The following is a 27943-nucleotide window of genomic DNA, read 5'->3' as shown; positions in this document are numbered from 1 at the left end:
ACAGCAAACATATTCTGCAACTCCATTCAAATTTCGACATCAGTTTGAAAGTGACAATAACCGTAAAGAGTAGAAGAGAACGCATCCACCAACAAAATGGGATGTGAGTTAGCGACAGTGAAATATGCGATCACACTCTCCAGTGTAGTTTGTGCGGTAAGTTAGTTGGTCATTATGCATACATATCTCAACATTTTCGACTAGTTGGAGCCTTTTTGTTTTCATTTTTATTAATTTTGTTGCTGTTGTTGTTGTAAATATCTAAAAATGCCAAAGATATGATTAGTTTTTGCTATTGCTATTGGAGATATGTTATCGCAACGCAAATAGCGTTCTAAATAAAGGTTAACAGTTTAACAGAAAATCTAAATGGAATAGAAAAAAACAAAAGAAAGTGTTTAAAGCATTTGAAAGAATATTTGGACAATTAGTTGATTTTAAACGCTTAACGAAGATACACTAAACTGAAGTGACCACCACCACCATCAATCGACGAAAATGGGTTGTGCTACAGCGACAATAAAATATACCACATTCTTGTTCAATACCCTTTGTGCGGTAAGTTACGGCAATATATTTTTGGCGGAAATATACTGAGTGTTGGTATCGTAAATACCAAAAGTATATACCTACACATATATGTACATGTTTGTAGGCATGTTTATTAAATGAATCATTTGCCCAAGTATGGATAAAAGTGAAATGAAACAACCTTGAATTATTTTTTTTTTCAATTTTATTGGTCACTACAAGTAGTGAAAAGCATAATATTTCTGAAAATTGGACCTTGAACAAAATTCAGAAGCAACAAAACAATTATGTTTGTGAAATGTTTGAGAATTTTTAATTTTAAAAGAATTTAACGAATTCGGTTTCAAAATTTCATGTTTTTTGAATGATTATAATTCTAATATTTCTTCACCTTCATAAGATATTGCAGTAAGTAACTAAGCTTTCGCAATGGTAAATCATGTTTCTTGATGAAGGTTGACCAGAATACATAAAATATTGTATGGGATTTTAGAAAAATAGTTAAAGAACTCCCAAACATTTTTCTCAAATGTTTCGTATTAAATCAAAAAACATATTTGAAATAATTTTACCATAATAGGTTTCCATTTTTTGTTGTTGCTGTAACCTGCACGTTATAAATCTAATCGTTATAATTTTGGTCTCACATTTGTCTAGATTTTGTAAAGATTTACAAATCAGTTTTTAAGGTTTATACAATAATTTGGATTTATTCCAAAATTTGTTCTTAATTATTGCTTTTTCGCGAAAATAAAAATAAATTTAAGAAATGTTTAAACTTCTACGAATAGATATGTATTTAATGCTGTTAACGATTTATACATACAACAAATAACTTTAAAATATAAAAACCGCCATAGCTTTTGCTCGCATCATCCAATTTGGTGAATGCGAAAATATTTAAAACCAGAATTTTTTTCTTAAATTACGTGGCAAAAAAAGCTTTTTTTCTATGGCGGATACTCCATAACGTGGGCTTATGTCAACAAATAATATTATTTTTGGTTAGAAAATTTAGCTAAACCTTCAAAATACCTGAAATCGGGCGGTTATATGGGGGCTATTCCACAACGTGGACCTATGTCCACAATTCTGTTGGGGAAGTTGCTTAACCACAAGGGACCCTTAATGCAAAATTGTAACTAATTAGGTCAGAAAATGTAGCTAAAAACTTTCAAATACCGAAAATCGGGAGGGGCTTTTCTATGGTACCTACGAGTATATAAAGACGTGGACATGTAGAAAGTTTTTTACCCCCAGCGAAGACTAAATACCAAATTTTAGCCATTTCGGTGGGATATTCAGGACACAACATTCAAAATGCCGCTACAGTTCTATAGACGGACGGACATTGCTATTTCGGCATAGAATTTTATACTGATCAAGAATATATATACTTTTTAGGGCCTCCGACGAATATTTCAATGTGTTACAAACGGAATGACAAATATAATTTTTATAACTTCCATGTTAAGAGTTAAGTTCTCCCGGGCCATTTGATCCAAAAACCTTATATATGAAATATTATGTCGATCGGTTAAGGTTAACCCGTGTGAACCTATCGATCTTTCTTTCCCAAGTAAATTGTATGGGGCCAAATGTTTATTTTCACGAAAATTCTCTAAATATTCATATTGGAGCCACGTAAAAATCCGATCGGATTTTCAAAATTTTTTGTAGAAATCGTTTTTTTGCCACAATAATTAACTGGTGAAGTTTTTTCATCGATCATAATTGTGGCATTTAGAGAATTTCCGTGAAAATGCGTCTTTGGCCCCATACAAATTACTATGGAAACAATGATCGCTAGGTTGGCACGGGTTACCGTTTAACGATCGCCATACTTATTTTATTTATTTATTTAATTATTTATTACAATTAAAAACAAGTGAGAAAAGGCTATAGTCGGTACGGGGCCGACTATGTGATACCCTACACCACTACCCCTGTGCATAATCTTTTCACTCGAAAACATTTCTTTTACGGCGGCGAACTGAACCAAAATAATTAATATTTAGTTTTATATTTGACTACTCCCCACATAGCTAAAATCACTAGCGACTACGGCTATCGGCTTTATTTAGATTAAAATTAGGTGTGAAATATACAAAATAAAGATATATAAAAAAACTAATGGCGATTTAAAAGACTGAGGAAATTGTTTACAAGTCTTGATAGAGACTTTTTTAACCACTGGGAAGCAAAAATGACATAGGACATCCAATCTTGCCAATGGAGATAAAAACTAAAAAACCTAAAATCTGTGGTACCGTTTTATGGGGCTATACAATTTTTGACAATTTTTGGTGAAAAACTTTTATGACCACTGGGAACATCAAATGTCATATTACTGGTAGTTCGGTAAAAATTGTACCTAATATCTTCAAAATACATGAAATCAGGAGGCACTGTTATATGGGCTCATGCCAAAATATGCACTATGGTGACACATTTTGGTGGAGAAGGTAGAAGGCAAGGCAAATTTATATAAGGTAAATGCATGAATTACAACAACTAACAAAGTTACAAAAACAACATTGTTGTTATTGAAAATTTAATGTCAAAGAAAATATTGAATAATAGGGTCTTTCTAAAAAAATTCTCAGGAAAAACATAAATACCTTTTGAAAATCCTCAAAAACAGAAAAAATTTGAATCAAAATGTAAATATAAAGCATACAGAACTATCGTAGGTCATTGTTATTACACGTTTACGATAAACATAAGTATTTTATGGTAGCAAATTTCGAAGTTTCAAATTTCATGAGCAGACCCTATTACATTTTGAAAACAAAATTTACAAAAAAGTAAAAATACAGCTGATTGTCACTTCTACCTTATATATATGTGCCTTGGTAGAAGGTTGAAGGTAATGAAATTTGAATCTTCGAAATTTGCTACCATAAAATACTTCCATTCATCAAAAACATGTAATAAAAATGACCTACGATAGTTCTGAATGCTTTATATAACATTTTGTTTCAAAATTGTTGTATTTTAGAGGATTTTCAAAATGTATTTATGGTTTTCCAGAGAAAATTTTTAGAACGACCCAATTATTCAATATTTTCTTTGACATTTAATTTTCAATAAAAACAATGTTGTGTTTGTATATTTGTTAGTTGTTGTAATTCATGCCTTATATAAGAGTGCATTGCATGCACCTATGTTAACAATAATTGGTCGAGAGCACAGGGCTGGGATGGAAAATTAGAAATTTCAAAAAGTACTTAAATGGTACATTTTTCATTGAAAAGGTACTTTTTATTATTATTTTAAGAAACAATTAAAAAATTGTTTTCAATTGTTTGTAACACATCGAAATATTCATATATTCATCGGAGATCCTATAAATTATATAACATGTCCGTCCGTCTGTTGAAATCGAGATACAGCTCGCAATATCTTAGATAGAGCGTTTAAATTTGGTACAGAAGTTTTAATTACTCCTAGGATGTTTGGTATTGAAATGGATTCCACTTTTTGATATAGCCATCTTAACACTTTCCAATTTCGCTATTTTGAAGATTTGAGCCACATTATCATACCAAAATTGTTGAAATTTGGTATTTAGTCTTCGTTGGAACTGCACAAGACAAATTTATAAAAGGTAAAAGTGACGGGGCCACCGTAGTGCAATGGTTAGCACGTCCGCCTTGCACTCAAAAGGTCTGCGGTTCGAATCCCAGGCCGTGGCAAAATTCCCCCTCAGTAATGCTGGCGACATTTCCTGAGTATTTAAGCCATAAAAACTTCTCTACAAGTGGTGTCGTAAGACACGCCGTTCGGACTCGGCAATAAAAAGTAGGTCCCATATCATTGAGCCAATATGAATCGGCGTGCACTCATTGTCCCTCTCCCTTGTCCCACTCTCCCTTGTCCCATCTGGGATGTTTGTGGAACAATTATTATATATAAGAAGTGACAATCAGCTGTAGTTTTACTTTTTTTTTGTAAATTGGGTTTTCAAAATGTACTGAAATTTAAAAATTCGAAATTTTCACCCAGAAAATATTTCGTGTCATTTCAAACGTGTAATAAAAAGGACCCACGACAGTTCTGAATGCTTTATATTTACATTTGGATTCAAATTTGTTCTTTTTTAGTGGATTTTCAAAATGTTTTTCCTGAGAAAATTTTAAGAACGACCTTATTATTTAATATTTTCTTTGAAATTAAATTTTCAACTGTTGTTTTTGTAAATTTGTTAGTTGTTGTAATTCATGCGTCTACCTTATATAAATGTGCCTTGAATGCACCTATGTTAGCAATTATTGGTCGAGAGCACAGGGTACCTCTAATGCCAAATTGCAGCTAGTTCGGACAAAAAATTTGGCTAAAATCCTTAAAATATCTAAAATCCGGAGATACCATTACACGGGGACTATACCAAAACGTTTTGTTTTTACCGAAATTATTTCCAATATAAATTGTAGATAATTCGGTCTAATAACGTAGCTAAAACGTCAAAATAACCGAAATCAGGCGGTACCGTTATATTGGGACTGTACCAAACTTGGACCGATATAGCCTATCTTCAAACGCGACCTGCCCCCAAACAAAAGACTTATCTCTCCCAAATTGCAGCGTCCTATACCAATTTTTGTGGATGCTACTGTGATTACCACAGGCAGACTGAGAGGCGGACATTCATAAAAAAAAACCAAAAAGTTTAAACACAAAACATTGTATTACTCATCCATTTTTCAAGCGACTTCATTAGCTTTCCCGTTAACTTAAATTCTTAAATTATTTTTTGGTAAAAGTAAATAATAATACTGTTTGGTATCTTCTAAGCAGCCTATAGCACGAGGAAAATCATTTTCCCGTTTTTTGATGCTTTTTTTACACTTCAACTACTATAACTTGTTATTTGTTAACCGATTTAAAATATTAACGGCTTGTTCGAAATTTATTATTCGCCTATTAAATGGAAATGGAAATTCACTCTGAACAAAGTTATGCCCGTTTAAAATTGAAATTCTTTGAAACCTCGGTTTTCACTTCCCGTTATAAAACAAGAAAAATAAAGAAGTGACCCAAATGAACCAAATCCAAGATAAACTACGTCGGTGTCCATTTCTTCAGGTACCTCCACCTCAAAAGTTTACAATTTTTGCCCTTAAATTCAGTTTATGTGGGTCCACGTTTTAATACAGCTCTGGTCAACGTTTTAGACGCACCATCCTACCGAAATAACTAAAATGTAGTATTTAGTATCCGTTGGGGGTAGTAAACACTTTTTCATACTCTCCATAGAACAATATCTTCAGATTTTGGAAATTTTAAAGGTCTTAGTAACGTTATCCAACGGAAATACATAAACTTCGGAAGAGATAGCTTATATATTCCGGAATAGAATTGTCGGTACAGACAGAGAATGGCAAAGAATGACGGTACATAACCACGTTTTGATATAGTCAGCATTGGTAGGTACCGGAAGATTTTCGTTATTTTTCGGAAGTTGGTAGACGAAATAAAAAGTACGCCGTTTTTACTTGTTTTATGTAAATATTGGGTAGAAAAAAAACTCTTAAAATATTGTTAAAGGCCTCGAAACATAAGAAGCATGACATTCTTGCTGAAGTCATATCTGATAAAAGACTAAAGGCCAAGTTCGACCTAATAAACAGATTTCAGAATCACATTTGAATTAGTACGAACTTGTTCTTTAGTCATTTACCAGATGTGACTTAAGCAAGAATGCCATCCTTCTTATGTGTTGAGGCCTTAAGATTGACACACATGTGCAGCTGGCATTCTTGTTGATTCCTGGTAACAGAATAAAAGGAATTGACAACCTAATTCAAATTGGGCACGACAGTTATTTCCTCTTCTACCAAAAAAGGCTTATGCAAATTAGTCAGCCGCTTTTGGGTTTCCGCCTTAAGTCTTATAAAGTTTCAATGTGAACTTCCTCCATTTTGCTCCTTTAAAAATTAACAACTTTTGAAAAAATTTCATCGATTTTTGTTAATGCGATGTTAATGCAGGTAGACGAAAGTAAATATCGCAACAATTACACTTTAACAACATACAAAGTTCTGAAATGGCTAGACGTGAGAATATAGATATCATATCAATGACAAATACACATTTGCATTCGATAGATGATGATTCAGACTTGTTTGGGGGTATATGTATAGTTTGTTCCATATTAGAACTTTTAAGACATGTTGACAAAATTAAAGTCAAGACCGACAGTGAAATATTTATCGAACACCAGAGAACTTAACAATTATTTTTTAAATATGAGTCATTACGGAACCAAAACATTCTATGTAGATTTCTATCAGTATTTACCTGTCGATTTGAAGTGCATTGCGTATGATGAAGTGCACCTATTGATAAAGAAATATGTTGATTGATGTGAGGCGGTTTGTACGCTGATTAATACCGACAAGAATAAACGGTAGTCAGTTATCATTTTGACGTCATTAAATTGTTTCCTTAATGTTATTGTTTGTTGGAAGCTATGAATGCTCATATCTCAAAACGCCATTCAAATTTAACGATTTTATTGTCAAAAACATGTTAGTTTTTTTAGCAATATTGAATAAAATCAATTTTTGTTCAGATATTATACATATGTTTTCAGTTTGTTATACACGGGGTGCCACCGTGGTGCAATGGTATGCCCACCCGCCTTGCACGCTGAAGGTCGTGGGTTCGATCCCCCGGCCAGTCAACATCAAACACTTTTCAACGGTGGCAAAATACCCCTCAGTAATGTTGGCGACATTTTCTGAGTATTTCAGCCTTGTACAACTTCTCTACAAGTGGTGTCTTAGACACGCCGCACAGTGGTCGAAACCACTGATCTAGCGGCGCGAAATTAATAACTTGGAAACGAATGAAGATATCTTTCTGAAATTTTGCACAAACTCAATCTGTGTCTGTGGGTAATTATGGACTAAATATGGACAACATAGGCAAATATTTTGGTATAGCCCCCATATAACGGTACCTCCTGATATTCGACATTTTGAGGATTTAAGCCACTTTTTCCTTCCAAATTAGTTGTAATTTGGTACTTAGGGTTCCTAGTGATCACTAAACCTTTCCACCAAAAATTGTGGACATAGCTCCACGTTTGGGTATAGGCCCCTTTTAAGGTACCTCCCGACTTTCAGTAGTTTGGGGATTTAAAGCTACATTTTCCGACCAAATTAGGTGTAATTTGGTATTTGGGGTTCCCAGTGGAAACAAAAATTCTCCACCAAAAATTGCGAACATAGGTCTACATTTTGATATAGCCCCCATATAACCGTACCGACAGATTTTGGGTATTTTCAGGATTTAAGCTATTTTTCAAGACCATTTATCAGCAAGATTTGGTTATTCGGAATCTAGGGAGTCCAATTTAATTATTAAAAAAATAACTGGACCGAACCTCGGTGGACCTTTGTAGTTACGCTCCATCCAACAAAACTATATTGCACTAAAAACATACAAAAAATAATAATTTTTGAAAATTTATTGCTTTACTAGCAGACCCCGGTCCGCGTTGCTGGCCCGTCGTAATGAGTTTTAATGACAACTTTTTATCGACTTTATGCTTGAAAATTCAAAAATAGGTATTTTCTACCTCACTTCTTCGGTCTATTGTCAAACCGAGAAGGATTTTTTGTCTGTAACCTTTCTTTTCTCTTACGGACTTTGTCGGATTTTTTCGCCAATTTATGCTTTTTACGATTTATTATCGTCCATGTCCCTGTCTCTAATTTTAAAGGTTAAAAAGTGGTTAAATCGAATTCTCCCGCTTATTGAGACTTATATGTTTTAGCTTTTCATGGCTGATGGACCGTTGAACCTCACCATTCAAGTAAATTTGTAAATATATAGTTTTTCTTGGTCGGGGGCGCAACCACCGTTGTCTCGAAAACTAATTTGCAACCCGATGCACTCATAAGTTTAGCAAATATAGCGATTATAAAATCATAGGCCCTGAAATTCGTCTACAAATATATAGCATTTTGGACCACGGGTCATTCCTGAACATTTTCTGAATATTAGGTTCAGTTGTTTTGGAAAAATAATGTTTTGAAAATAGTGGGCGTGGTCATCAGTTTTCAAGATATAACATATATAAAAAAAGAAGTCCTGGTCCGGTATCTTGGCTCCAAATATGTACCTAGGGTGCACACAACTTCATTGCCTACCAAAATGTATGCTGAAACCGATATAATCATACATTTGGCTTATATAGCGTTTAACAGAAAGGCATGGGGAAGGTACCCCACCTCTTCCGAAATTCATAATATATACATAACAACGGCAAACATTGAACTTTTGTCGCAAATTTTATGGAAATCCCTTCAGTAGTATTGGAGTTATGACATATTTAAAAAAACAGGCGTGGTCGGGCCTACAGGCCCTATAGAAGTACCTAGATTGTAGATTAATCCTTAAATTTTTAATCCGATACATGCATAATTTTTGCAAATATAACGTTTTTTAAAAATATCACATAGGGAGGTACCCCGCTCCCTCTGGAATTCAATAAAATATGTAACCTGTTTTCGGGGGGCGTGGTAAACTTTTCTTTCCAAAAAACCTAAGTTGGGTTATGACAGCATTTGATTTTTATTCATAAAGGTAAGGCGTTTTTTTCAAATATGCCCCCTTCAAAATTCAAGAAAATATGCCCGTACATTCCCTGACATTTTGAGGAAAATCGGTTCAGTAGTTTTGTAGATGTAACATATTTTAAAAAGTGGGTGTGGTCAAGTCATTGGATCCTAAAAAAGTGGGTAAGGTCTTCCGAAATAGATACATTCGTAATTATTGTAAATATAACATTTTTAAAAAAGTAGGGTATAGGGAAAGTACCCCGCCCCTTCCGAAATTCAAATGAATTTGTAGCCTATTTTAAGCGGGGGCCATCCTTGTACATTCCCTGGCAATTTCAGGAAAATCAGTTCAGTAGTTTTTGTAGAAATGATAAAAATTTAAAATTGAAAAAAAGGGGGCGTACATTTTCTTTGCATAAAAAAATATCGAAATCGGTCCAGCCGTTCTCAACTGATGTCATGACCAACGAACGACATTTGATTTTTATTTTTAAAGATTTAAAAGTTTAGACAAATCGCGATTTCCTTGAAAATCGCTTCAGTAGTTTTGTAGATATAACCTAATTAGAAAGTGAGCGTGGTCGGATCTTAAGTCCCAAAATAAGTACGTAAGGTTGGAGACACAATCGCCATTGACTCGCAAATAAATTCCGAAACCGATACATTCGTATTTGTAATAGGGCGTAGGGGAAGTACCCGCCCGATGCGAAAGTCAAAAAATATGTAGCCTATTTTTATCGGGGACCAACCCTGTACATTCGCTGAAAGTTTCAGGAAAATCGATTCAGTAGTTTCGTAGATATAACATATTTAAAAGAGTGGGCGTTGTCCAGTCTTAATGCCCCAAATAAGCACGTAAGGTCGGAGACACAATCGCAATTGACTCGGAAATTAATTTTCAAAGCGATACATTTGTAATTGTTGCAAATATTGCATTTTTACAAAAATAGGGCATAGGGGAGGTACCCCGCCCGATCCGAAATTCAACCAAATGTGTAGCCTATTTCAACAGGGGGCCATCACTCTACGTTCCCTGAAAATTTCAGGAAAATCTGTTGAGTAGTTTCGTAGATATAACATATTTATAAAAGTGGGGGGAAAAGTGGGCGTGGCCAATTTTTCTTTGCATAAAAACCTAAACTGGACTATGACTAACATTTCCACAAAAAAATATCCAAATCGCTCCAGCCGTTTTCAACTGATTCAATTACCAACAAACGACAATTGAGTTTTATATATAAAGATAACTATGTAACTTCAGGCCCCAAACATTTTATTTTAATTTAACTTAAACCCTCCCCTATCAATAAAAAATAAACTTTGTTTAGTTTAATTACGATTTTATTTAACAATTAAACAAATATGAGATCAGGTTTTTAGCAACAATTTTATTAAAATCTGATCCGTCAAAATTTTTTGCACTTGACACTGAATAACTGAGTGAATATTTACAACAACAAAAAAGTAAAACCAAAATCTTAGTCAGCAGAGTGTCTGTAATCGATATAATGGAAAACATTTCGCAATTTTATACTTTGATTTTTTGACTTTCGCGCCGCTAGATCAATGATTTCGTCCTCTGTGCGTCGTTCGGACTCGGCGATAAACAGTAGGTCCCATATCATATCATATATATATATATATATTTACAATGAAATAGCACATGACTTTCTTAGCATGGTACACTAAACACCTAAAAATATAATAATGGAGTTGTTAGAAACATTTTATAATCATTTTATAAATTTGCTTTTGTTATTGATTGGATTTCAAAAGTCGAAGTGTATTATTTTATTCATTACAAAGTAATACGGTTGTTCAAGGACAATATTTTTAAGTTATCTTAATATTTTGCATCAAACTATAAGTGTTTTTTTAATTAATTTTCTCGTTTAGAGTTAAGCTTGATGATCGAAAATTCTTTGCAAGTGAAAAAGGAAAGCCAAGGACTCGAACCCACACAGTCACCAAATTACGTGACCTGGTTTCGCTATTAGTTGAGTAGCTCTTCAGACGTATCGACTGTGGGATGGCTTCTCTGTCCTAGAACTTTTGTTTTTGTTTTTTTATATCTTCCTATCTAATAATTGGCCAAACGCCAATGAATAAACTATTAAAATAAAAATATTATTTTTTTTAATTAAACAAAATTTTTTTCAAAAGAATGTAATTTTTCTAATTTATAAAAAATCATAAAACTCATATAAGTCATAGGAAAACTCATATAGTATTTAAACAAGTAAGAGCAGGCTATAGTCGGACAGGGCCGACCATGTGATACCCTATACCACTATAGATTTGCAATATATTTCCTCCATGGATAAAGATATAACCTGTACATTACAAATTTTACCAATTTTCACACAAAAGTTTTGGTCCATTTAACCCGTTAAATATTATCTGATATTCATGTTGGTTTGCACACGCCTTCTCCATCATAAACTTAACCTTTGTTTAAAATTTCGCGCCGATCGAACTATTATTGCGACCTACAGAGCGGCTACAAAATCGACCAAAAATTTTGTTTTTGGTCCATTTCATCCCTTTAACATTTCACGATCATCGCCAAAAACTAATCAGTTCTATTCTGGTACAACCCCGACCTTCATACTAAATTTCGGGACAATCGGTCCATAATTGCGGCCTGTAGCTTGATTACAATTTTTAATGGACGGACAGACGGACGGACGGACGGACGGACACACATAGCTAAATCGCTTTATCTCGTCGAGATATGAAGTTTGGTATACCACATGAGGGGTCTACGACGAATATTTCGCGGCGTTACATGAATTTTTGGGAAAACAAACTTATTATACCCTTTTCCACATTGTGGTATAGGGTATAAAAAGTGTTCATTTTTGTAAAACAAAAATTGTAAAAAACGGTATGGAAACAAGTAAAAAATTATCAGTAAATTGAAATACTTTTTTTATGAAAGAACTTAGGTACTTAGGGGGGAGGTACCGAAAGAAGTGAACAATATGCAAAGTGTGGACCAACGCAGCCTTCGGTTCAAGAGCTGTCTTGTGCCACTACACTTGCTGGTCATAGGGGTTTTTTACAGCTTTCGGCTCATTTTCTCAAGAAGTATGGACTTGCCACTCAAAAACTTGTACCATCGTAATAGGGGCCTTGCACTAAACTTTTTGTGTAGGAGGAGAGGAGTTGATATATAGTCCATATTATTAACTGATATATGCCTCTTAAAAATAAGAGTTATCGTGCGCACAATTTTAGCTAACTGTTTTGAACTGTTGTGGGGGAGTACCCGAGGCAGTAGACCGATATGGCCCATCTTCGTATTTCACTTAAATTTAGTACCTGATGAAAAATAAAATAACTCATTTTGTGTAAACGCTACGATAATTTATTAGCGTGTGTCTTAAATCGTATAACGTTTCTTAAACAAGCAATCCTACCTACCTAACAGAAAAAACAATAAACATAAATTTCAATATGACTACTATCCCATATAGAAATTAACTATCGGTGTCGACAAAAAATTGGGGTTTTGGTCAGGAAAATAGATTTCTGAACCATTGTGAATCGGCAATTGAACAAAAAGTTAAAACCAGTGCAGAATGTATCAAAGTCGGGGCCGACTATATGATACCCTACACCATTGTCCAACATACATATTTCAAATATTATCAAAATTTAAAAGACATGGCGTGCTTGTTGCATCTGATACATAAAATGGGGCGAAAATATTTATGAGAAAATTAAGTAAATACAAATCTGCACCGATTTCAACTTAATTCAGCAAAATTATTTCTAGCCCAAATTCCGTCGTATATTTCAGGTTTTATAAAAATGTGACCGACATAGCATCATGCATCAAATACATGAAATCGACAGAATATATATAGGAACTATATCTTAAACTGTACCGATTCCCATCAAATGGCGTTTGCCCTTTGGTCATACAAATATCTTCTTAATTTTTGCCTTATTAGATCAAAGGTCAGTTTTTTTAATTAATTTTTATTTATTTAATTAATTGAACTTTATGACTTAAGGATTTTTATAACAACATGATATCTCATTTTCATTCCAATTGGACAATAAATGCTACATGCATTTTGATTTCAAAAATACATTCATTATTGATTTTATGTGGATCATCAAAAGGAGCTATAGGCCTATCTCGTTCCATTTTGAATCAAGAAGGTATAAATCATAATTTTTATTGAATCCTAAGGAGAGAAGGTAATTAGATATGTTTGTCAAACCATGATTGATGTTTAGCAATGATATATTAGATATTTGCATCCATATCTGATAAGCAGGGTTTCGGAGTCGGAGTCTAGCGAATTTGCAGGAGTCGGAGGTGCAGTCGTGAAAAAAAACTTGATTCCGCTCCGGGCAACAATTCGTGCTACATTTAACAAATATTTTTTAAATAAAAATTTCTTTAAATCAGTTAGAGAAGCATAATTTATATACAACCATTTTAATATATTGATAAAAAATGCATATCGGAAACAGTTTCAATTGATTGTTTACAATACACTTTGGAATAATGGTTTCATATCCCACATCTTCTAGAAGATCCACTGTTCATCTCATAGCAGGCTCACTAGTCTTCTCTTGTTTTCTATTAGAAGTCAAAGACACCTTATTCGTATGCTATGAGGAAATTTTAGTCTTTTGAGGAACGAAGCGTCTTTTATGAGGAAGTCTGTTTGTTTTTATAACAGAAGAACATGTGGTCAACCCATTGTCTCTCTAGGAAAGGAACTACTGTTGGTCTTCGATTAGAAGAGATGAAATGAATTTTCGATTAAATGTAATGCCCATATCAGGCGGGTGGGGTAAATTTATCCATAGATATGTATATGCTGGGTAAGGCGCAAATGTATTTTTATAATAGCGTTATAATTGAAATGAGCGAAAGGAAAAATTATTAAAAAATCGACGTTAAATTACACTGTGCTACATGAACAATTTGCAGGGGTTCTGATGCATAAATTCGGTTTTGTGGGAGTCCATGAAACCCGAACCCATGTCCTTGAAAAACACAGGAAAAAGTGTTGTCACGGCGTGTTAGCGTTCAGAGCCAAACTCTTTGCTCTCAAAGGCAGCGTTAAGCGTTTGTCATGAAAGCACAACTAAATGGGAAAACGCCATTGTTGTTGTCAAAAAAAAAAAAAAAAAAACAAAAATGACTTTGAAAGAAGAAAAGTTCGAGGACAGCGAAGCCGCTCCACATCCGATATGTCTGAAGAGCCTTTACCGAAGGCGAAACATGCATGTCACAAGGTGGTGGGTGTGTGGGTTCGAATCGTCGGCTTTCCTTTTTCAGATGCATTATTGACCATTAAGCTCGATTTCAACGAGAAATTAATTAAAAAAATACCTTTAGTTTCTCCGGGTCGTTTCGTTTTTATACCCTCCACCATAATATGGAGGGTATAATTAAATTTGTTATTCCGTTTGTAACACATTGAAATATTCATCGGAGACCCTAAAGTATATATATTCTTGATCAGGGTAAAATTCTAAGTCGATATAACCATGTCCGTCTGTCCGTCCATATGTTGAGATCAAGATACAGCTCGCAATTTTTAAGATAGAGCTTTGTAATTTGGAATAAAAATCTCTATTACTCCTAGGATGTTCGGTATTGCAAATGGCCTATATCGGTTCACGTTTCGATATAGCCCCCATAGAACGGTACCTCCCGATTTTAGGTATTTTGAAGGTTGTGGCCACGATAATCCACCGAAATGGCTGAAATTTGACACTTAGTCTTCATTTGGGGTACTAAACGTTACATATGAAATCTGTCGGTTTAGGTCCACGTTTTGATACAGCTCCCATAGAACGGTACCACCCGATTTTCGGTATTTTGAAGGTTTTACCCACATTATCACACCGAAATGGATGAAATTTGGTACTTAGTCTTTGTTGGGGGTACAAAACTTTCCCCCAGAAATTTGTCGGACTCTTTCGGTATTTTGAAGGTTATGGCCACAATAACCCACCGAAATGACTGAAATTTGGCATTTGTTCTTCATTTGGGGTATTAAACTTTCCATGTGAAATTTGTCGGTATAGGCCCACGCCTTCATATAGCCCTAATTGTTACATTTTACTTCAAAACAACTCATAGTGGAGGGTATAACAAGTTTCGCCTGGCCGAATTTAACGCCGTTTTTACTTGTTTTGATTTTATAACGGTAAATGTAGTTAAAGTGTGGCACAAACGCATTAAAAAAGAGAAAGAAAAAATACTTTTTCTCGTGCTCTATGCTGCTTAGAAGATACCATACAGTGTAATTATTTAATTTTGGCAAGAAGCAAATTTAGTAAGCTTTATAAGCCAATAAAATCGGATGACAAGTAGATGAGTTATGCCATTTTGTGTGTTTTAACCTTTTGTTTTTTTATACTCTCCTTTATATACCTTGTGCGTAATTATTAAGCAGAAATATTCAAGTTACAATCATACGCACTACGGTACCAATCTTTCATAAGGGAAAGTATACAAAACACCAAAAAGTTAAAACACACAAATTGAGTTTTAGTCACACTCTATCCACTACAACTTAGCCATTTGTTAACCGATGAAAATCGATTGCTTCTTCGAAATACATTATTCTCCACATTTAAAAAATCAATTGTGAAAAAAACAAATTATGTCGGTTTAAATTTGAATATCCAAGAAACCCAGTTTTTCACTACATTTACCGTTATAAAATCAAAAAACGAAGTGACCCAAAGAAACCAAATGTATATTCGTCTTCCATGGACTCCCACAAAACAGAATTTATGCATCAGAACCCCTGCAAAGTTTTTTTCAATTTTTGTTTCATAGTGTTATGGGCATTATAAGTCTCTATAGGATGGGGGATATATTAATGTCAATTTAATAATTTTTGATTGTCTGTTCGGCCTAGCTGAACTTAACATTGGTTAATTGTACAATTGACACTTATCACCATAAGATACTAAATTTGTCATTCCCTTTGTTACATTCGAAATATTCGTATAAAGATGTATGTTTGTCTATCTGTCTTTTAACATCAGGATAGAACTCGCATCATTGAAGATAGAGCCATATAAGTTGGTGCAGAAGTTTATATTACTCTTAGGGTGTTTGGTATTCAAACTGAGTTATATCGGTCAAAGTTTTCGTATAACCCCATAGAACGGTATCGACTGATTTTCGGCATTTTGAAGGATTTTACCACCTTACCATTAAATTTGTTATCTAGTCTTCGCTAAGGTTATAAAGCAGTCATGCAAAGAATATATGTATATCAATATAATATGTTGACTAGGGTTATGACTTTTTTTCTCAAAAATGATTTCCTGTAGCACGGACCCAGCAAAATGTTTGCATCCATAGATGCAGTTAAATCATATGTGAAGTGATCTGGAAGTGCATTAAATTATGCATTTTCACTCATGATTTTTACAAGAGCGTGACTACTGAAAGCACTGCATTTTAACTAACCCTTCGGCACTGCATTTTAACTATCCCTTTGGAATCGCATTTTAACTAATCCTTTAGGGTAGAATAGGATGCAGTCCAAATTGCATCCAAAGCACGTGTTTTGATGCAGTGCTTTAGATTGAATTTAAAGGCACTCTTCGGAATGTGTTTTTATGCAGTTCAAAGATGCAATAAAAATGCAAGCCATTGCAAACTATCATAAAATAAATAAAAAGAATTTATTGTTTGTGTAAAACAAGAATAATAAGAACTTTATTACATTAACACAGATTATGAAATTTCTTCACTAAATATAATCGCACCTGAGTTTGTTTCGTCCGCTCTCCATAATCCAAGCTGAAATGTTTTTGCTTCATCTGCTAAAGGGGTTCTTATATTGTCTTCCCACATGTATAGATTTCGACAAGTACTCCAACAGCTCTTCATTATGAAATTTTCCTCTCGTGAGTTACCGTAAAATGTTCTAAAATTTTGGTTGTATTTTTTATTTTAATAAAAATTTTAGAAATTGATGCACACTTTTTCTATCTTTGAAAAAATTTTGTAGTTATAGGTATCAACAAATTGGCTTGCTTGCTAGGGATCACTAAGCAACTGCATGTAAAATGTATCGAACGGAGTGCCTTTTTCTCGACTCCCTTGAACTGCATCCGGATGCTATTTAAATGTGAGAAATGGATGTCAATCGTTGGATCGCATCCAAATGCTGTTAAAATGTAAGGAATTGGAGTGCCTTTTTCACGACTACGTTTGAACTGCACCAAAACATGCCGTGAAAGAACTAGTCTACATTGCACTACTTCCAATTTATTTTGCTGGGGATGAATGAACTTTTGCCTATTAATCACTAAAATAACGTTTATTCCATTGAAATGTTAAAAAAGTTCACGCAGTAAACTGGGTGAAAGGTCATTTGTTGTTCTTAATTTGTTATTTTGATTTTTCGCAAAAACGGTATGCCTTATAAAAAAGTTACTAATGTGTAAGTGTAATATGTTAAAATTTACAAAACCTACAAAAAGTCCCCTTATAAATTTGTATTTGGTACAGGTCCACAGTTTGGTATAGTCTACGTTTTGGTATATATTTAGTGACCCTTGCGGTAATACGAAGGTTACTGGCCTAGGCAACACTACGTGCTGCTAAGTGCCATTTAAACTTTACATTGGAAAGTGTGACATTTTGTAGTAAAAATGTACTCAGTACAGTGAGTTGAAGAAAAAATTTGCCAAAAAATGGAACAGTGCATCGATGAAAGTAAATATGGCGATGAAGCAACATCCTATAGCACTGTGAATTATTGGTTTAATGAATTCAATCGTATCCTCTCAAAGACAATGTTATTGAAGGTCGTCCAAAAACTGCCGTGCGTGAACTGATAATCCAAGATCGCCAGGTTATATACCGTGAGATAGAGACATCCCTGGGCATTTCTTCCACCAGCTTACATTCGATATTACATGAACATCTGACCGCAAAAAATGTATTCTCGTTTTATCCCGTGTCGATCGGTGCATGAAATTTTGGTAGAAATACGATCGCTGTGCTTTAAAAGACGTTTATAAGATCGTCGAAGTTGAAGAATCATGAATCTCCCCGTTTTAACAATCAACAGAAAATGTTATTGCAGCGTTCTAAAACCACGTTTTGGAGATGTTCCAATGGGAGTTGAAAAAGTGCTTCAAGAATTGGCTTGAGCTTATTGAAAAGTGTATAAATCATGCTGTAGAATACGTTAGAAAACAATAAAACTATTGTCGATAATAAATGTTCGCGTTTTCAATTCTTTGGAAATTATACCCGAGATACTCCTAGTTGCCCTGTTTACAGCGATATGATGTTTTTCGTGGGCAAGTCCATGTTTCCTGATATAATGGTCCTATCGAGAGGAATGACTCCCAAAATAAGATACACTTCCAAAATGGACTATGTCGGTCCATTCCTTTAGGTACCTTCCTCGTAAAACTTTTGAAATCCACATCTTTGTCGGCAAGTTCATACGACCAAAATTCTTAAGACCCCCTAAATACATACGTTTTTGGGGAAAATGTGTTTCAATTCACACAGACTGAGGGTTCCTTTATAATTTCACATTTGCAAAATGGGAGGATATAAAGCCGGGAAGTGTTCCCCTTTAGAATTTGACTTCGACAAAACGTGAATTTTGATTGTGTGTTCAGGCCTAAGTGCTGCTAAGCAATCTCACAAATCAAATACAATTCGCCTCTTCCAATTTGCATTGCAAACGCTAAGAAAAAAAATATGTTATCGATTACATTGTGCAACATTTTTAAGGTAATCTTGTGCAAACAATTTGAACTGAGGAATGAGGAACAGACACAAACGACAAAAGCCCTAGTCGGGTTTTGTTGTGTCATATCCAGCTTGGATTTTATGGCCCTATCTAAACATGGTTAAATATTGACTTTTTAAAACAAATCGGGGCTATATCTCTGAAACCAATGGGAATCTTCTTCTGACCACTGAAGCAAATTTGTATATAAGGGCAATAATAAAGTATTTGGAGAAACAATTAACTTGAAAAACTACAATTATTGCCTCAAATGTTAGAATATATCTAAAAACTCCACAATTTGTATACATTTCGCACCATAACTCCAAGACTGTTAAATTTTTCTTAATGTTTTCTTTTTGAAAAATATTCACTGGAATGTAGAACATAACTGTTTAGAATATGCCATTGTTGTAAACTGCCTCTATCACGTTGTTTTTAGTATATTTTTCAACGACAATTTAATAAATATGTCAATAATGTGGTAAAGGCCAAATGCGAGAATAAATAGCTCGTGGGAACTGTGTTTGAAATACTTGTTGTAAAAAGTATGATACAAAATACCGCTGAAACAACATGAAATAAGCATTTTAGAGTTTCAGAATGTTCTGAAGAATTGCTGAAAACATTTTTTGAAATTTTTTTGCAAAATGTTACTTGGTTCAACTCCCAATAGTTTAAAATAATAATAATTGTTCCACAAACATCCCAGACGGGACAGGGGAGACTTCTCTCATATCAATGAGTGCACCCCGATTCATATTAGCTCAATGATATGGGACCTACTGTTTATCGAACGGCGTGTCTTACGACACCACTTTATAGAGAAGTATTACATGGCTGAAATGTTGCCACCGTTGAAATGTTTGATGTTGCCTGGCCGGGGAATCGAACTCGCGACCTTCTGCGTGCAAGGCGGGTGTGCATACCATTGCACCACGGTGGCACCCACTCCCAATAGTTTAGGTGATACATTTTAACGATTTTAATGCCCTATATGGAGTTTTTTTATATGGTCTGTTCAACAGATAAGTTCTACTAGTTTAGGGCTAAAATATTGCCAAAGACATCAAAGACAAATTCCTATTCGTTTCTGAGATAAAGGCCCGATTAATGCAAAAAATTTAGTTTTAGCCCGGTTTTAATGAGGCCATACAATCTGAATTGGATCTGACAGGACAAAACCCAACTATGGTTTTTGTAGTTTCAATATGTACTTTCAAAAAATGCATACTATAAGTTGTTTGCATTTTCAGTGTTGCATAGTGTCATAGAATGCATACAAACCAGTTCAATCTGGAAATTTTTTCATAATTGGTATTATTTTAATTAATTCTAGAAGGAGATAACAGTATTTTTACACAAATTGCCCAATAAAGAAAATTGATTGGAAATTCTCATTGACAATCCAAAAATACCACTTTTGTATCTGACCAAAATGAAAACAGAAACATTGGTTAACGATAAGGCAGGCTGGCTGGCATTCATAGTTGGATACGAGATAACGGTGTCAAGAAGAAGAACTTTGGACTTGCGTCATAAATGTTGAAATATTGGTCAAATATGTATTTTGTTTGTTTTTAAACAAAAATGGGTAGGAAACTTTTGCAAAGATAAATTCGGCAAACTTTCTTTGAAGTTTCTTTGATTCAAAGTTCAACTGCTGTTTTTATGTCTATTCAATTAAGAGATAATGTAACAAAGAGAAACAATGAATGTCTATCCATCCAATGAATAAATATTGAATTAGAATAGTACGGTATCCCAAGGGATTAAGATCGTTGCAGTTAAAACTATGAACTTAATATTTATCCAAGAAGTCATAGCAACGCATCGTGTCTAAGAAGAACTCAGAAGTGAAGTGCAAATATTATTAGTAATTTTTTCAAAAGTGTTCTTATTTTTTTGTGAAGATTTTTAACCAAAGTATATGGAGCTATGGAGTTACGGCGAAATTTATGTAGCACCCAAAAAGAAAATTGTTTCTTCAGACCATATGCGATATCACAATTCATCGGTAAATAATAGTTTATAGAAATAATTGGATTTATGTTCAGAATTATGTAAAGAATTGTGAGGTTTTTTGTGTTAAAAGACAAAAATAAAATGGTGGAAACATTGACCTACATCTATTAAATTAGATACAAATCAAATTCGAATATCTGTGCACAAAATTTCCACGCTTTTTGATGACAAATTATTACTGTAATTGAAACGTCTGATATCAGAAAACAATTATTGAAAGAGTCAACACTAGGCTTATGATTTTTTTACATCCTCGTTTCCCTGTATGATATTTTGATGAGTTTTTACTTAAGATTACATAAAATCTTAATTATAAAGTGATTCGATAAAAAAGGGCTTCCGCGCAAAAAGCTTTTAAATTTTTAGGAACTTTTGACAATTTTTTGAAGTCTCTGTAAGTTGATTTTTAACTGAATACAAGGTATAGGGGCACACGGCATAACCAAAATAACATAACCGTTTGTTTGTCAATAATTTTATCATCGCACTATTACATATAAATACTTTTATGTTATATATAACATTATTTCATATATCATAAAAATTAAAAGTGGTTTATGCGGGACCTTTTTATACCCTTCAACATAATATATTTTCCCGATTTTTGGTATTTTGAAGGTTGTGGCCTCAATATTCCTCCGAAATGGCTGAATTTTGGTATTTAGTCTTAGTTGGGGTGCAGAACTTTCAAACTGATATTTGTAGGTATGGGTTTAAACCTTCATATTGGCCCCTAGAATTGTACCTCCCGATCTTTGGTACATATTTTAAAGGATGTGGCCTCAATGTTCCTCCGAAATGGCTGAAATTTGGTATTTAGTCATTTGGAATATAAAACTTTCCATACGAAATTTGTCGCCATTCATATATTTTTTTAGTCTTCGTTTGTGGTATAAAATTTTCCCCCACAAATGTGTCGGTACAGGTTCACGTCTTAATATAGCCCCCATAGAACGGTACCTCCCAATGTTCGGTATTTTCATGGTTATGACCACAATAATCCTTCGAAATGGCTGAAACTTGGTATTTAGTCTTCGTTTAAGGGTTTTTTTTCGATCGTTCCAAACGCCACTCTTTCCCGCCCTTGCCGACCGAGAGGGCCACCTCCCCTTAACGTAGGGAGCGCGTACACCTCATATTCCGGAATATGGGGGATTAGTAGACTAGGGAAAACCAGCTACAGCAAACATCAGCCGGTTAGAAAGTTACATTTTAAAGACAAACACATCAAGAAATAAAATAGGTCTAATCTAACATATTGCCTGGCAACTGCTACAACAATACTAAGAACGTAAGATAAAGTTTTTTATGACATGCAGAGGTTCCGATAAAGACATCCTATTATATAACTTGTTATATTCATCACATAAAGATCGGAGTGGATTACTTATTTCATAATTAGATTTCGCTAACGTTAATTTAAGTGGTATGTAGTTTCGAGTATTACGTGAAGGTACATTAAAATTGATTTCGCCAATTAAAAACTGTGATTCAATTTGTCCACGCAAAAGTTTAATAATGAATATAGATCTGAGCATTAAACGTCTTTTTTCCAACGTTGGAAGGTCAATTAACTTTAGACGGTTTTCATATGGTGGAAGAGATTCACTTGTGCTCCACCCTAAGCCTCTAAGAGCTAATAAAAGAAATTGAACTTGTACTGATTCTTTCTTATCAGAATAACATTTGTAAAAAGGACTCCAGAGTACACAACCGTATTCCAATGTTGGTCGGACAAGGCTAGTGAATAAGCGTTTGGTCACGTATGGATCGTCAAATTCCTTAGACCAGCGTTTTATAAAGGCAAGTAATGACTTGGCTTTATTAACACAAGACTCTATATGTAAGTTGAAACGTAATTTACTATCTAAAATAACTCCAAGATCCACAAACGAGTCTACATTATCCAATTTGTGCGAACCTATGAAATAATCGCAAGAATCAGGACGAGATCTATAAAATGACAATTTTTTACATTTTTTTAAGTTTAATGACATACCGTTGACACTACACCAGTTGGAAAGAGAATACAAATCATGTTGCAGATTAATTGATTGATTATAAGAATCATGATTGCTAAACAGTTTAACATCATCAGCAAACATTAATACTTTAGACCAACGAATAACAGATGGAAGGTCATTTAAGTAGAGTACAAAAAGTAATGGACCTAAATGGCTACCCTGAGGAACACCAGAATGCACAGTTATATTTTTTGACAGAATATCATTAAAAGAAACCCTTTGGGTACGGTCCTGTAGATAAGAACGTATCCAAGACAAGAGTATTGATGGGAACCCCATAGAATCAAGCTTATATATTAACAATTCGTGTACAACGGTGTCAAAGGCCTTACTGAAATCTGTGTATATAACATCAGTTTGACATTTATTTACGAATCCATTGTGAACGTGACATGTAAGTTCCAATAAATTTGTCAAGGTAGACCTACCCTTAACGAAACCATGTTGATAAGGTGATATTATAGATCTAGCGAAATGAGTTATTCGGCGTGAAACCAGAAGCTCAAAAAGTTTAGGAATTGCACTTAGTTTTGCAATACCTCTATAGTTTTCAATCACACATCTACTATCAGATTTATGCAAAGGAATAATAAAGCTAGATCTCCAGACAAGTGGGAAATATCCCAATGTCAACGAGTCATTGAAAATAATTGTTAGGGGACGATAAAGTTCATATGCACATGATTTTAAAATAGAAGTCGGAACACCATCAGGACCTGGTGAGTTTGAATATTTCAATGACAATAAACCATTTAATACTTCATCCTCAGTGAGAATAATGCGAGGAAACTGGTTAAGTTTATGAATATTATAAGGGTAATTAAGGGAGTTAGTTGAAAATTTGGAGTAAGTATTTTGAAAAAAGTCAGCAAACATATTTGCAATGTCATTAGGGTCACATGATTCACTACAACCAAGTCTCATGCTACTAGGAAATTCACGTACTTTTCTTTTAGAGTTTACGAATTTATAAAAGTTTTTAGGATTACTATGAAAATTATTTCGCATCTTAATTAAGTAATTTGAATAACACCTTGAATTTTCTCTGTTGAACGCATTTCTAGCTTTTGCATAATTGGTAAAGTTTAAAGTGGAATTACATCTTTTAAATTTTTTATACATTCTACTTTTCATATTGCGCAAACTCCTGAGATGTGGAGTAAACCAAGCAGGACCCATTTCTGAGCACATCTTTAAGAGAGGAACTGATACTGTTAATGCATCATTAAGTACTTTATAAAAATTTGAAATACGGGAATCAATGTTTCCCTGAGGTAACCAAGTATTATTTGATAAGATAGAACGCAGAAGGATCACATTAGTTTTACCAAAATTTAGTTTACTTGGCTTAGTTTGCGATAAAGTTTTAGTAGTTGAACTATTATTGAGTTCAAGAGTTACCATAAGGGTGGGATGATACATATCTTCAGGTTCTGAGAATGAAGGACTTGCACATACAGAAGAGTTTATGGTTGAAGAAAACACTAAGTCTAAAATTTTGCCTTTAGAATTATAGATATTATTTATTTGATAGAGACATTGATCAAAATTATTTTCCCAGAAGGATAACATGTCTGTAGAGAGTTCTGTTGATGAAACAGGTACATAATCTACTATGTTGTCACCTGAGACCCATGTTAAGTTTGGTAAATTAAAATCACCAAGACAAATCAATTCAGAATTTGCTGAATGCCGTAATGAAACTTCTTTTATTAATTCAGAATGTTTAAGATAAATGTCTATGTCTGAGTTTGGGGCAATGTAGGAGCACGTTATAATAAAGGATTGATTTAAATATTTTATTTTAACACACACAAATTCAATATAAGGGTATTCAGTAAGCATAATTCGCTCTGATGCAATGGAATTATGAACTGCAATGAATACTCCTCCACCAATTTTGTTTAACCTATCTTTTCTGTATACTTGGTACTGATCTGACAAAATCTCAGTGTCACGAATACCTGGTTTCAGCCAAGTTTCTGTAAAAACTAGGATTTTAAGATCACAACCAAAAGATTTTAAGTAAATATTATTAAGTTTAGTATTAAGACCTCTAACATTTTGGTAAAGTAAGGATAGCGAACTTATTGGTTTTTTGAAACAGGCACGACTGAAGGAATAACTACAGGATTATTAGTATTAGATTTCTCTCTGTATATATATTCTTTAACTAGTGTACTTTCTGGCCAAAATGAATCATTTAATATAACATTAAAGAACTCATGAGGCACAGTTAATTTAAAAGATGATATGACACGTGGCGTTGACGAATTATATTTCATAATTTTGCAGTCAGTGTCACGTAAATTATTCAATCTAGCTTTTAGGTAATTATAGATGTTATCTACATTTGTATTAGGATGTAGTCTGGAAATAAAAATACTTTTTCTGGGAGGAATTACGATTAGTTCATTACTACCCCCAGACCAAGAAGGATTGGAATTTAAAGTTTGATCAGTTTCCTGAATTTGAGATGTAATTGGAACAGAAGCATTAACATTTGAACAGGGTGCATTGACAGTAACTAGAGGAACAGAATTAGTTAGAGAACATATGGGTACCATTTCTGAAGAAGGCATTTCTATTGTCGAATTTCCCTTTGAACTTGAGACGATTGGAAGTGATGAACGCTGCCCCGGTAGGTTATTCAACTTTTCCCTCTAAATATGTCGGTATAGGTCTACGCCTTCTTACAGCCCCCATAGAACGGCACATCCCAGTTTGTGGCCTTTCCACCTGAAATTTGTAGGTGTAGGTTTAAACCTTCATATTGCCACCCCTAGAACTGTACTTTCCGATTTTCGGTATTTTAAAGGTTGTGGCTTGAATATTTAGTCTTCGTTGGTGGTATAAAACTTTCCCCCAGAAATGTGTACAGTTGAAGTTCCATGCCTTCATATAGCGCCCATCGGACGGTACCTCCCGAATTTCGGTATTTTGAAAGTTAGTTTTACCGACATCGCTTGAATTTGGTATTTAGTCTTCTTCATAAACCAAAGCAGACTAATTGTTCAGTTTTACTTCAATACAACTCGGGGTGGAGAGTATAACAAGTTTGGCCGGTCCGAACTTAACGCAGTTCTTACTTGTTCAATATATAAATGGAATAAAAGTTAATAGGTAAAATGTCATTCATTTGTGCAACAGGAAATATTTTTTTTGAGGAAAACATTTTTTTTCATTTTATAGTATTTTTTAAAAAAAAATTTGGGTTTGTGCGGAACCTTTTTTATAATAAAAGAGAATGAATGTTGTTTTAGGCATTAATAGGCAAAAGTTCATTTATTCTCACAACAGGAAATCATTTTTAAGAGAAATGTCAACAAGTCATAGCCTTAGTCAGCACACTTGTTATTCATTTTAGTTTTATTGATGATTGATTTCGCCAGCTACTTCCTTTCCTCTTTTCAATTAGTTTACAATTATGTTCATATTATAACAATTTGATTAATTTGCGTCATTCTATTTGATTTCAGCTCTTGGGTATTGGCACTATTGTCGTGAATTGTTTGGCTTTAAACAATTACACCGATGAAGGACGTATACTCTGCATCTTTTGGATTGTATTAGGTGCTATTGTATTCCTTGTTTCCTTCTTTGGCTGCTGTGGTGCCATTCGTCAAAATATCTGTTTGACATGGACGGTATGTAATTTGGTTTGGGAACACAAGTTCACTGTTTGCAGATATATTTCGACTTCATATTTTTTATAACCATTTTTATTCTTCAGTATGCCTTCTTCTTGGTGATCTTAATAACCGGTAATGCCATTCTTCATTTCGGTTACATTTCTCACATTGATGGCGAGACAAAGGCTCACAAGGACATTGATATGGCCTGGCAATTACAGTTGAATGGCACTGATGCCATGTCTCATGTTCAGAATACCGTAAGTACAAATTTCGAGAATTACCTTAGGCGTATTTCAAGTGATATGAAATTTTTATTTTTTTGTTTGATTACAGTTGGGCTGTTGTGGTAAAGTTAACTCGACTGATTACACAAATGCCAATTTAACCATACCCGATAGTTGTTACTCGAATGGAAATGTTGGAAATGCCACATTCATTTATCCCGATGGCTGCTTGTACAAATTAATTGCTGTCTATGAAGCTGCCGAACACTGGATAACAATTTTCAGCTGGTCTACACTCACCGTAGAGGTAAGTTTATTTTTTCCATTTTTCGATGAAAATCTACTGATATATTATTTTCTTTTTAGGCCGTTGCTTTCGTTTCTGCTTGTATCTTGGCTATTTCATTCCGCAATCAAGAACGTAGGTCCAGATATTAATTGGGTGTATAAGCTGAAATTTTGCTTGTACACGATTTCCTTTCCCAACATTTCAAAAGAATTTATATTTATTGCTAAAAATATTTAATTTTATAATAACATATGTATGTAGATTTATGTTTTAAATATATGTACAATTGAACATATTTGTGTTTTACTAACTTAATGGCAAAAGAAGGTCGATGTTTTGAAATGCCTGTTTCACGCAAATAAATGCAACGAAAAATATTTGCAGCCATGAGTTCATACATCTGTGGTATTGAACAGCGCAAGAAACCAAATTTCTTTTGCAACACATCTATGAGTTTTGGCTTAAATTTGTTCGCCTCCACAAAATTGGCCTCTGTGGAGGTTTTCTACCCATTAAAATTCCGAAATACCAACTTACATCCACTTCAGAAGAAAAATGTAGCAACACTCCTTAAAAGAGCTCACCGTTGTTATTTCTGCCCTCTGACTAAACACAATACAAAATTTCGACAATTTGACAAAAACCCCTCGAAACACATAAAATTGGGCAATATCGGTTTCCAATTAACAACATTCGGTAGGCAAATGTGAATAAAATCTTCAAATACTCTTAAATCGGTTAGTACCCTTACATGAGGCCTTTGGCAAAACCTGGACGTATGCTGTCTGATTTCTTGCAAGGGATGAAGACCAATACCAACAAATTTTTGGTGGAATGTTTTATACCCCGAAGACTAAATACCAAATTTCAGCCATATCGGCGCG

At 34.1% G+C, this 27943-nt stretch overlaps 1 protein-coding gene across 3 annotated transcripts; it reads left to right on the top strand.

The window, feature by feature from the left end:
* The first annotated feature begins 70 nt into the window (after positions 1 to 70).
* Positions 71 to 27350, top strand: Tsp42Er (Tetraspanin 42Er). Of its 3 annotated transcripts, none has more exons than XM_073955862.1 (5): positions 71 to 156; positions 26391 to 26558; positions 26645 to 26803; positions 26880 to 27077; positions 27137 to 27350. In XM_073955862.1, the coding sequence occupies exons 1-5, from the start codon at positions 97 to 99 to the stop codon at positions 27206 to 27208; spliced, it is 657 nt and encodes a 218-aa protein (XP_073811963.1). In that variant the 5' UTR covers positions 71 to 96; the 3' UTR covers positions 27209 to 27350. The 3 variants fall into 3 exon arrangements, with proteins under 3 accessions (XP_073811963.1, XP_073811962.1, XP_073811964.1); XM_073955861.1 differs by lacking the exon at positions 71 to 156 and adding an exon at positions 444 to 558; XM_073955863.1 differs by lacking the exon at positions 71 to 156 and adding an exon at positions 20807 to 20879.
* Positions 27351 to 27943: the final 593 nt, after the last annotated feature.

This window comes from Musca autumnalis, unplaced genomic scaffold (genome assembly GCF_047663935.1).
Source record: "Musca autumnalis isolate F117 unplaced genomic scaffold, ASM4766393v1 scaffold_5, whole genome shotgun sequence".
Taxonomy (NCBI): Eukaryota; Metazoa; Arthropoda; class Insecta; order Diptera; family Muscidae; genus Musca; species Musca autumnalis.
Note: the sequence above shows the minus strand (reverse complement) of the source record. Positions and strands in the feature narration are given on the sequence as shown.